The 12,336-nt window shown below is 39.9% G+C and overlaps 1 protein-coding gene across 3 annotated transcripts in view; it reads left to right on the top strand.

Moving 5' to 3' along the window:
* The window catches only part of PCNT (pericentrin), a 117,392-nt gene that overhangs the window by 82,598 nt on the left and 22,458 nt on the right, over positions 1 to 12,336 (top strand). For all 3 annotated transcript variants that reach the window (XM_070732366.1, XM_070732368.1, XM_070732367.1), the window contains 5 exons: positions 118 to 211; positions 2,005 to 2,163; positions 2,786 to 3,024; positions 3,344 to 3,432; positions 6,018 to 6,159. In XM_070732366.1, coding sequence (XP_070588467.1) covers positions 118 to 211; positions 2,005 to 2,163; positions 2,786 to 3,024; positions 3,344 to 3,432; positions 6,018 to 6,159 — 723 coding nt within the window. The remainder of the gene's footprint in view (positions 1 to 117; positions 212 to 2,004; positions 2,164 to 2,785; positions 3,025 to 3,343; positions 3,433 to 6,017; positions 6,160 to 12,336) is intronic.

Genomic DNA, 12,336 nt, shown 5'->3' with positions numbered 1-12,336 from the left:
ATTATCTTTGGCTAAGTTGCTCAAGACTAAATATACAAAATTATATATCTGTTTTTTGGGGACAGCTACTTGTCACAAAGCTACCTAGATTAAATTTTTCTGACTTGTACTTAACAGAACAGTAAATTGGTCTGCATCAAATGATGAGATAGTTGCAGCCTTACTTCATATACTTGAAATCAAAGAATTACTGGCTTCTTCCAAACCTGTGGTAAGTGGGTACATTTTCTTTTCATAAATAACTATTTAGACTTTAGTTACAGTTTTAATTTACAAAAAACCAACTAATATCTCTTGTCTTCCAATAGGTTAAAAATATTTTAATTATTTATATCCTTCTTTTATTATTTTTTACAAAACTCAAAGCAGCAAACATATCCAATACACTTTCCTTTTCCTATTTCCCCCACAACGATAAAACTGTGAAGTATCACATCAGTTTTGAATTAGTACCAAGTTCAGACAAATCGAAACACAATTTGACATTCTCTGCTCGGATTTCGGTGTATGGCAATCTACAGTAGATCCATGTTAAAAATGGCAAGAAAACTCTCACAGTAGCAACCTATTTTTCCAAGCTTTATGGTTTGAAAATCCTCTGTGGCAGAATCTTGGCCTTTAAAATTGTCTAAAATAAATTAACTATTCTTATAATATAACATTTTATATTATTGTATGTATGCATATGTGTGTGTATATTATAGCATCTAATAATATTTAAATATTTTCTATTATAAAAAATTAAAAAATCAAAATAAACTTCTTCCCCCCTCCCCCCAAATCTTTCCCTGGGAAATTAAATGAGGGGAGAGAGGGAGGGAGGAAAGAAAGCCCTTCCTCCGCTGGAGACATCACACAAGTGATATCAAGCTGCCACATCCACCCTGGCCAACCCTTCTCCCCGTTGAAGTAAAACAACCCTGATGCAACCCTTAATGAAATCGAGTTTGATATCCCTGGCCTAGATCATAACCACATGATCACAGGGATGCTGGGACAGCCAAAACTCAGGACTAATGGCAACCACCATTTGTTCAGCACGATCATAACTTCAGCGGTCATTGAACAAATGGCTGTAAGCTGGGGGCTACCTATTTATTTTTCTCTATATATATTCTTTGAAGGTAGTTTTTAATCCAAATCAGTTATGTTCTCATCCCAATAAATTTGTTCAGTGTTAAATAATCTAACATTTAAAATCATTTAGGTTCTGATGGGAAATATTAAGACTTTCATATATTTTGTCAGCTAAATAGTGTTGGCTGGTGGACCCATAGGGAAGGGCTTCCTCTGTGGCTGCCCCGGATCACTGGAACCAGTTACCTCAAGAGGTCAAGACTGCCCCCACCCTATTGGCCTTCCAAAAAGCTATTTCTGCTCCATCTAAATTTGGCAATGTGCTGTTGAATGCTGTCTTGAGATTCTATACCATGCAAGGCATATACAAAAAAAGGAGAACATGAGGTAGACCTAGCAGAAGATGGAGAGACAATATCAAATATACTTTGCTACAACATCAATCAACAACAAGAAGTGTTGAATTTCAGCAAAGCAATTATTTAGTTTTTTCACAATTTTTGGGAAGATTAAAAATAGTGAGCATTTTGTTTCTTTAGAGTAGTCCCATCATTCAGTTAATTAAGAACTATCAAGGCAGGGTGACTGTTACCGCTATAGGTTCACACATTTGGCATCTTTATCTTGTCTTATGTAACTGATAACTTTTCCAAATACATTCCAATATTTTTGATACTCTCCATAAGTAAATCACTTTTGAAAACTTTCCAAGAAAACTGCAGGATCTAGTCCAGTCTGTTGCCAAAAGCCAATACTGACTTAAAGATGAAAACTAGGTAGTCAGGAAGTTATCCAGTCCTCTTTTAATGTTGTAGCAGATTACTTTGCCACAGTGGCTTTAATTTTTTAACATATGTATTTATATTGTTGAATTAAAGCAGTTTTGTTGTATTATGAAGTTTTTCTGACTATTAAAATTACATTTAGGTTATCCCTACAAGTATAATTCACTCTATGCAAACATCAGAAGGGTATATTTACCAGGATAAGCGTGATTTACAGGTTGGTGTGAAAGCAACAAACTATACAGCAACCAAAACAAATGTGCCAGAAAATAAGCAAACTGTGATGTCTTCCAGTCCAAAGGTAAACAACACTGTACCTATATTTAAGTTAACTTTACTTTATTGTCATTGCACAATGTACAATGAAATTAAATGTCACCTTCAGTTTTTCTCTTATTTTTGTCTAGGAAAGGGAAAGGAAAGCAGCCTGGGATCTAGCATGCTTGGCAAGAGAAAGAGAGTTTTAATTTAATAGCTGAAATCTCTAAATAGTATCTGATTCATGTAATTTTTAGAATTATTATCACACAAATTAGCTAAGGTAAATTTTCTTTATCACATTTTGAGTGTTCTGGCTAAAGGAAAAAAATAAAAATTGAGATGAGCTGCTGCTCCATTCTAGATTCTCAAATTGGATATCATCTAAAATTATATTTGATAATTGTCCACCATCCAAAATTTGGATTGATGCAGTCAGTGACTTGGTGCTTTATGATTCACTTAACAAGGAAAATTCCAATCCCAATAGCTCTTGTTAAGGCACTGTAATTACCAGAACTCCAAAAGATTTTCTTTGCTTTGTCCACTATAAAAGATCTTCCATAGATGGAAATGAATGGGTATGGAACCATAAGCAGTTCACTAGAAGAATTTAGAATATTCCCCATACAAATTATTATTTTGCTTTTATTATTTTTATTTAGATACAAAAGCTATATCGTAAGTATTTGAGAGCTGAGAGTTTTAGGAAGGCTCTGGTTTATCAGAAAAAATACCTCCTTCTGCTTTTGGGTGGATTTCAAGAATGTGAACAAGCAACTTTGTCCCTGATAGCACGCATGGGTATTTATCCTTCTCCTCCTGATCTGAATGTTTCTGAAACACGAAGCCGTTTTTTTACCAAGTTCAGATCTGCAGTCCGCGTGGTCATTGCAATATTAAGGTAACTAATCTTCAGTAACACACACCCCCCAAAAGGGTTTCGTTAATTTTGTGATAATAGTTTCCATAAGAAATTTTTGATGAATAAAAATTATTGTAAGTCCAATGGAACTAACAGGATTTAAATGGTTGGTTAATTATTAAAGCTTTAATCCATTGTTTCCGTCTTTTTAAATAAGGCAAGTATAAGAAAGCAAAATATTGTGGTTGGACAGCACTTGTAAAAGTTGATAATTAATAGTTAATATAGAAATATTATCTTGCTAATGTGTGTTGTTTCAAGTTACTCATTAATGTTTATCTTTTTTCTATCTCCAAAGATTGAAGTTTCTAGTGAGAAAATGGCATAAAGTAAATAAGAAAGAAATGCCACTGGAAGCAATTTCTTCTAGCCTTGGACGCAATTCAGGTGAGAGTTTTTTCTGATGAATATATAGTTAGTAAATCATCTCTATTAAGTAAACTGAAAAGTAAAGTAATAATATATACATATGTTTCTGTTTGATTTATTCTGAGTAAATAAAATAAAATTTTATTATGCTGCAGAAATTGAAAAAGCATAACAGAGCATATTATTTTTTGGAAATGATATGAGACAGAAGTTCTTAGAGAGCTATGAAGAGATTCAATGGATGGCTTAGCTGCCTTAAGTTGGGAGTACTTATATAGCAAAAGTATATCTATAGGAAGATCTTGTTTGGGGAAATGTGTCACTTGCCTATAACAAATAGATACACCATGTTTATTTTATATATGATATTTTGATAAAATAATTTGATGTTTTCTCAAATTACAATTTTATTTCAGTTTTATTAATTTGAATAATGTGAAAAGAACAGATGACTGTTATAGGCAAATTAGCATTTGTATGCCAATATAAACTACATTCTCAAAAAAAATTGTCACTAGCAATATTAAAATCTTAAGCTATTGTTTATTTCTTACATTAAAATATTCTAAATATATATCTTAAGTCAGAGGTTTTCAACACCTTCCTCATAATAAAATTAGTATTATTGAAGTTAGGATTAGGCAGGAAATAAATACACTACTTTTAATACTTTATTTATTTATATTTAATTTACATTTCATTCAGCTGTTGCCGTCAAAGAGGGAATCTGGGCAAGTAGCATTATACAATAAGACATCAAAATATAAATCAATATATCAAAAATTTAAATGCTACTTAAAATTTTGAGTTAAAAATTTAAAATTATATATTTTTAAGGAGGCATAAATATAAATAATCTTGTTAAAAAATTGGTTTACAAATTGGTGCTAATCAACCCCACGACTTACTCCACATTTTAACCCCTTTTCAGAAGGCCAGGAGGGTGGGCGGCTGCCTTAACTCCAGAGAATGAATATTCCATTGAGTAGGGGCAGGGGCAGAAAAGGCGCTCTTCCTAAGCTCAGTCAAAATTCTTTAACTGATGTCCACAATATACCTTCCCTGCTTGATTATGTGGTATGGGATGAAGCAGGTTTTGTAGGTAGCCTGGCCCTATGCCATTTAGGGCTTTACAGGTAATAACTGACACCTTGAATTGAATCCAGAAGCAAACTGAAGCAAACTGGTACCCAATGCAGTTTGTGGAATAGGGGTGTTACATGTGCCTTTCATTGGACACCTAGTATACTTTATTAATAGTATAGCTCACAGAGCTGCACTTTGCACCGGTTGAAGCTTCCATATACTTTTCAAGGGTAGCCTCATGTAGTTGCAGGATACCAATTGGGAGGTGACAAGGGCATGACTGATCAAACTGAGAGCTCCCTATTCAGGAAAGGGAGTAACTGACATGCAACTTGAAGTTGATCAAAGGCCGCCCTAGCCGCACCTTCCACTTGCTCTTTGAGCAAGAGCCATGAGTCCAAGAGGACTTCCCAGTGACGCGCCAGGTCTATCTGGCATAGCGCAACCTCATCCATGCCTAAGGATCTGAATATACAGCCACTCCATCTTACCAGAGTTCAGCTGCCATCTGTTGTTCCCCATCCAAGCCCTGACAGGTTCCAGGTACCACAAATGAACATCTGCATCATTCACTTTGTCCCAGGATAGAGATGTATAACTGAGTATCATCAGCATACGGTTGATACTTCATCCCAGGATGACAGATGATCTTGCTCAGCAGTTTCATTCCACAGGGCTCAGTATGGCTGTTAAAAAGGAGTAAAGAGAGCCCCACATCACCCTACAAAGAAGGGGCTATGAGCTGGACCTGTCATTTACTATTAACACCAATTGGGACTAAAGAAAGGAGGTGAATAAGCACAACATTCTGCTATCCACCTCCAATTCCCTAAATGAGTCCCAAAGGATACCATGGTTTATAGTTTCAAAAGTGTTAGCTTCTCCAGCATTAGCTATGTTAATGCTAGCAAGGACAACATATCTTGACAGTTTTAGCTTCCCCAGTGGTAGCATGTAGAAGACATAAGATGATGAAAGAGTTTTCCCTTTCAAGATGGGATTTCTTGAAAGTTGTGTCACATGGCCCAGCAACAGAGCAGCCTGTCCTCCTTTCCTACCCTGACCTCCTTGTGCTTTGAAGATCTCAAAACATAAGTGTGCAATTGTGACGGTAGAGTACAGGGGAGCCCCATAAGGCTGTGGGCAGGAAGAAGATATGATGTATCTCATGGGGGGAAGCCTTGGGAAGCCCAATGCAGGTGGGCTTGTGTCTGCATTAGATCTCCCAGGATCTCCCCCTCCACAAGGCATCCCATGCTACACTTAATGTATTTATTTAACATTGGGGAAAGCAGTGATGAGGCAGATGTAAATGAGTTGGCTCACTTAACAGCCCTTCTGACTGCAATGGGCAGGCTCTGTTATGGTCATACTTTGAGAACTACATATACACATTGTTTTTATTGCACAATAGAATATACTGTATTAATCATGTTTATTTTTCTTCATTTGTGAGAAAACTGCTATAATCTGAAATTTTCAGTGTTCAGATTAAAATTTTAAATTGCTTAAAACAGATCCTGTAGCTAGTTTAGAAGTACTAAAGCAGCAACAGCCATTCCCAAATTATGCTGCTCCAGAAGGTGAAAACTGCAACAGAAATAATCTCATGAGACTTGCAAGCTGTACAGTTAAATCCTTACATCATTTACATAACAGGTTAGTGCAGACCTTACTTCACTGTATGTGTCTCTTCTGCAGGATTACTTTTACTAACAATATTATAAAAAATACTTATATTATGCTTAACTAAACTCTTATTCAATAACACTTGTTCTATAGATCAGTAAAATCTGTGTTTCTTTATATGAAATTATTTTATCTATATGCACTTATTATTTTATTTCCATGTTTATGAATGGTATAGTTTCAATGGTATGATTCAAGTACTGTATTTTTCAGAGTATAAAGCACACCGGAGTATAAGACACACCTTAGTTTTTGGGAAAGAAAATAGGGAAAAAATAATTTGCCTACCATGTATTCATCTGGGTAGTCCTTAGTCTGGTAGCTTCAGCACATTAGTTTGCTGGTTTTGAGCATGCGTGCTTGCTTTTTATCCCCTGGTTGGGGATTAAAAATAGTTTCTAAAACATTTCACTTGTCTCTCTCTTTAGAGAGCGAAACAATGAGAAAAGCAAGCAAAGGGAAGACCCTTGCTAGCAAAGCATGGAAGATTGCTTTACTGGTGTTAGGCCTGGAAAAAGGCTTCTAAAGCCCAGAAGCCCAATTGATTGTTGGAGGGAGCAGCTGTGGAAAAAGTAGGCAAAGGGAAGATGCTTAGTTAGCAAAGCATGGAAGATCACTTCACTCGTTAGCACCTTGTTAGGGCTGAAAAAAAGTTTAGTAAGCTTAGCTACATTCAAAGTATAAGACACACCCAAACTTTCAGCATCTTTTTTCAGGGGGGAGGTAGTTGATAAAAATACAATATGAGTAAAGTTTCATATCAAACTTTAACTAGGAAAACAAGCCTTCTCTTTAAATGTTTGTAAATTGCTATGAATTTGTTTGGCTTTAATAAAGCCATCTTTATCCTCTCATCTATTATCTGTCTTACTGGTTACATTTCTTTTTTAGTTTCTGGAAATTCTTTCGCTCAGCAGTTGTTGAAAAGTAGCAGCTTGGCTTCCATGAAAACAGTGTCATTGTTTTATCTTAGGTTACATACTCTCTAAACACATAGAAAGGTTTGCAAATTTTATTAGGAAATAAATTTTTCAAGTAGCAAATCTCACACATAAACACACACAAACAAAATAAATTCCCCAAAGGTCTAGCAAGATTACCTTGAGAGAGAGAGAAAGAGAGAGTTCAAATCCAAAGCAATGGGGACAAAAGAGGTCAGGAAAAGTTAAACAGTCCAAATTTCATAGCAGGGTTATCAGCCAGTCCAGAATAAGTCACAAGATTTCAAACTGTTGTCTCCAACAGAAGGGCTTGAGCTTACTGCTCTTTTTAAATAGAAGCAGCCTTGGGGTTCATTTGGAAGGACAAGGTTCCTTTCTTGGATTGAGCCTTGTAGAATACTTTTGCTCATCTCTGCTCTCCACACAGCAAGCCCTTGCAGCCTCATTTGTTCTCACCACCTTCAGTCCATGGCACCTACTGTCTGTGGTATACTGTACCAGCTGACTTTCACTTTTGATTTTGCTGCTGACAAAAGTGTGTCCTGCGTAGCATGGTCCTACCCAAGGAAGCTACTGGCCATGTTTTGCCCAAGTCTCACAAAGAACCACCTTGAGTATCCTTGGGACAAAAGCCTAATGCAGCCAACAGCTGCTTGAGAGAGGCCAAGCTGGGTACGCTTTGGAAGGCAAGGCAATAGGGATCAAGAAATACAGGGGCAAAAGGGTGTTGATGCGGGGAGATAAGCAAAGCCTCTTTACTTTACTAATGGACTGCCAGATACCCAATTTTTTTATTATGTGACGGGTGGACTACAATCATGTGACGGGGACATAACAACTTTTGGGGTCAGTAATAAGTCTTCATTCACGATTCTATTATTGCATGAATCATCATAAATCAAGAGCAATCTCTACTAGAAATTATGAATTTAGATCAGGTGTGTCCACCTCATTTTCTGCAAGTCTCCTGTTGCCCTGGCTAGCTAGTAATACAGTCCCACAAGATTGTAAATTTTTAGCATTATGTGATTCCTTAAAAAATCAAGATTCTTACTTCAAAATGGCTTGATCCACTTGACTGGTTTCAGTGTCTTCAGACAAGTACTGGTAGTACAGGATTAAAAGAATGGAGAACAAGGGGAACTTTTAGTGACTTAATTGGATTTGTATTGCATTGGATTTGAATCTTATAATATGTAACTCAGAGCATCTGACTTTGAAATCAAACATCAATATTTACACAAAGACTATAATTAAATGGATTTAAGATGTATCTATATGCAGCAATGGGAATTTCAAGGAGAGAATAGAATCATAGAGTTGGAAGGGACCTCCGGGGTCATAGGGTCCAACCCTCTGCTCAATGCAGGATTCATTAAACCATCCCAGAAAGATGACTGTCCAGTGTCTGTTTGAAGACCTCTAGTGAAGGCAAGCCCACCATCTCCTGTGGCAAACTGTTCCACTGGTTTATCACCTTTACCATTAGAAAGTTTTTTCTGATATCTAATCTAAATTTAGTCCCTTGCAGTTTCATTCCATTGTTTCTAGTTCTTCCATATGCTAATGAGAACATTGCTGATCCCTCTGCTCTGTGACAGCCCTTCAGATATTTGTAGACATCAAGTCTCCTCTCAGTCTTCTTTGCAAACTAAACATCCCTAGATCCTTTAACCGTTCCTCATAGGACATGGTTTCCAGACCACCAAATATTATATTTAGAGAAAATTGGTATAACTTGTATTGCTGATACTCTAGTTCTGATTGCTAAAATGGATAGTTCATTTACTTAAAATTTCTGGAAATGTAATGGAGAATGTCAGATCAGTTTTTCATATTTACTGGCAATTTTGGAAAATGATGCACATTAGAATAAACAGATCTGAAAAGTTTAGTTCCCATTTCAACCCGTGATACCTTTTACACCATCAAAATATGCTAAATTAAGTAATTGAATAGAATAGAATAGAATTTTTATTGGCCAAGTGTGATTGGACACACAAGGAATTTGTCTTGGTGCATATGCTCTCAACGTACATAAAATAAAATATACATTTGTCAAGAATCATGTGGTACAACACTTAATGATTGTCATAGGGGTCAAATAAGCAATGAAGAAGCAATATTAATAAAAATCTTAGGATATACGCAACAAGTTACAGTCATACAGTCAACATGGGAGGAAATGGGTGATAGGAATGATGAGAAAAACTAGTAGAAATAGAAGTGCAGATTTAGTAGAAAGTCTGACAGTTTTGAGGGAATTATTTGTTTAGTAGAGTGATGGCGTTCGGGAAAAAACTGTTCTTGTGTCTAGTTGTCTTGGTGTGCAGTACTCTGTAGTGACGTTTTGAGGGTAGGAGTTGAAACAATTTGTGTCCAGGATGCGAGGGGTCAGTAAATATTTTACCCGCCCTCTTTTTGACTCGTGCAGTATACAGGTCCTCAATGGAAGGCAGGTTGGCAGCAATTGTTTTTTCTGCAATTCTGATTATCCTCTGAAGTCTGTGTCGGTCCTGTTGGGTTGCAGCACCAAACCAGACAGTTATAGAGGTGCAGATGACAGACTCAGTGATTCCTCTGTAGAACTGAATCAGCAGCTCCTTGGGCAGTTTGAGCTTCCTGAGCTGGCGCAGAAAGAACATTCTTTGTTGTGCTTTTTTGATGATGTTTTTGATGTTAGGTGACCATTTTAGGTCTTGAGATATGATAGAACCTAGAAATTTGAAGGTCTCTACTGTTGATACTGTGTTGTCTAGTATTGTGAGAGGTGGAAGGGTTTCTCTTAAAGTCTACCACCATTTCTACGGTTTTGAGTGTGTTCAGTTCTAGATTGTTCTCCACTGCTTCTGGAAGGAGAGTCCAGGATGGGTTAACCCTCAATCTTATTGGTTGAGACTGAGTTATAAATTAACATGTTAATTAGGCACCGCCCCTTGCCTGCCCCCAAGGGCTCAGTTTTTAAAACTCAGTCATTGGAATGAGACCTATGAGTTTTTGCTTAGTGATTTAATGTGATAATTAAGTTCATTTAATGTGATAATTAAGTGCATTAAAATGAAAATTTTTTTACTAACATGTTTCTTTCTCTTTTCTACTTTACTGTTTTTCAGATGCAGTTGCCAAGTAGGGGTCTCTGCCCTCAGTGGGCACCACCCCCATCGTTTGTCCCTATGGAACCTCTTCCCTCAGAGGGTACCGTTTCGAAGGGGGACTCAGCCTCAGGTCCCTGACCTCAGCGGTCAGACCGGGCTGCAGCCAAAGGTGGGGGGGTCCGCCCCCCCCACTGGGAGGCTGTTTGGAGGAGCTGGAGGGTTGAAGCTTCCCTTCCAGGCTGCCCAGGAGCGGATCGCCGCATAACGCCGCTGCCGCCATCGCTCGCCGCCAGCCGATCAGCTGTTCGGCGCTAGGAGCGGATCGCCGCCGGAACGGCCGCCGCGGCCGCCGCCGCCGCCATTAGAGGCAGAGCCAGGGCCAGGGAATAAGGCCCCTTGTTGCAAGAGGCGCGCGCGCGCGCGCGCTGAGGAAACATATGTTCGGCGGCCTCATTAACCAGCCTCCCATATGATCGGCGGCTCCCCGGGCTACAGGGGATCGATCGGCCGCCGCGGCAGCAGGCATTTCGGCTCGGGGACCTCAGGCTCTCTGATAGCCGCCGGGGGATGAAGGGCAACGGCGTTTGCCGCCCTCACTACCCGCGCCCGCCATTTTGGATACATTTCGGGCCGCGTAACCGTTACTGCCGCCATTTTTTTGATGGAAATTGGCGGGAACCCCCCCCTGCCTCCTCACTCTCCTCATAGTCCTCCTATCAGGTTGGAGGGATGGCATGAGTGGGTGGAGTCTTCGTGGGCAAAGACCGTTCGCCATTTTGTGGAGGAGAAAAAGCCTCGGTCGGTAGTTTTTTACTTCACCGCAGAGCTGTGTTTGTTCATTTGCCTTGTTTCCTGCAAAGGATTATTCTGTGAGTACCATGGAGCCAACTGTCCCCGGGCCAGAGAAGGTGGCATGCCCAGATATAGTGGCTAAGGCCAAAGATAAGGCCAAATCTAAGCCCAAATCGCAGGGGACTTCCTCCTCAGCTCTCAGAGAAGCCGAAAGGAGGATTCAGGCACTCGAGCAGAGGTTGGAGACTGTTTTCCAGGCCCCTTCCCTGTCTACAGGACCTATCCCAGGCCAACTACCATCAGGAGCCTTAACACCACGCTCCATGCCTCAAGGGGATTTGTTGCCAGGCAGGGATTGGTCCCCAGATCGCCAGCTTATTCACCAGGCCCCAATGCCGGTAAGCAGGCCAGGGTCTGCCAGTAATACAAGGCCTTCATGGGGTTTTTCGCCTCAAGCAACTGTAGGCCCAACTGCTTCATTCACCCCCACTGCTGCTGGACTCAGGAATCAGAGTGACACCTGGCAGAATTTATCTCCTGCCCTGCAGGAGATGATTACCAATGTATACTCACAAGGAGTAGCATCGGGGGTGCAACAATGCAGCCAACAGCCCCATCAACCAGCCCGGAATTTGTGGTCTGCACCGCCCCTTTCAGGTTTGGAGTTCTCAGAGGGAACATTACAGGAGGACAGCGACAAGGATTATGACTTGTCAGATGATGAGACAACTCCTGAGCCACCTTCAGTGGCTGGACTCTTTAAGCCTGCCTTGTTTAGGACTTTATTACACAAGGCAAAGCTAGCGGTGGATCTCCCCGGTCCTGCAAAAGCCGCTGAAACACCAAGGTCAACTATCCTACTGACAGAACCCAAACCTGAAACAGACCATATCCCGGCACCAGATATATTCATACAAAACGCCAAAAGACCATGGCAGCAACCAGCGGCAGCTCAAGGCCCTTCAGCGTTGGAACGCAAATTCTATACCTGTGATGAAGAGCTGGAGAATCTACTCCAATTTCCACCAATTGACCACCCAGTGGTAAACCTGGTGTCTAATGCCATGGTTCCTGCTGAGTCCGGGGATAATTTGAAACCCGAGGACAGGAAAGCAGAGATCCTCCTCCGGAAATCGCATGCCATGTCTGGATGGGGCTTTCGAGCAGCGGCCGCTGCTTCCTTCTTCAATAGGGCTTCCATAGCATGGATTGAAGAAATGATGTCAAAACTGGGACCGGAAGATGGTAGGCTGCGGCAGGACTTGAGTAAACTGCTGGCCGCAGCGGAGTTTTCGGCTGACGCTACTCTCCACGCTGCC

Source organism: Erythrolamprus reginae, chromosome 1 (assembly GCF_031021105.1).
Source record: "Erythrolamprus reginae isolate rEryReg1 chromosome 1, rEryReg1.hap1, whole genome shotgun sequence".
NCBI lineage: Eukaryota > Metazoa > Chordata > Lepidosauria > Squamata > Dipsadidae > Erythrolamprus > Erythrolamprus reginae.
This window is presented reverse-complemented; position numbering and strand designations above follow the sequence as displayed.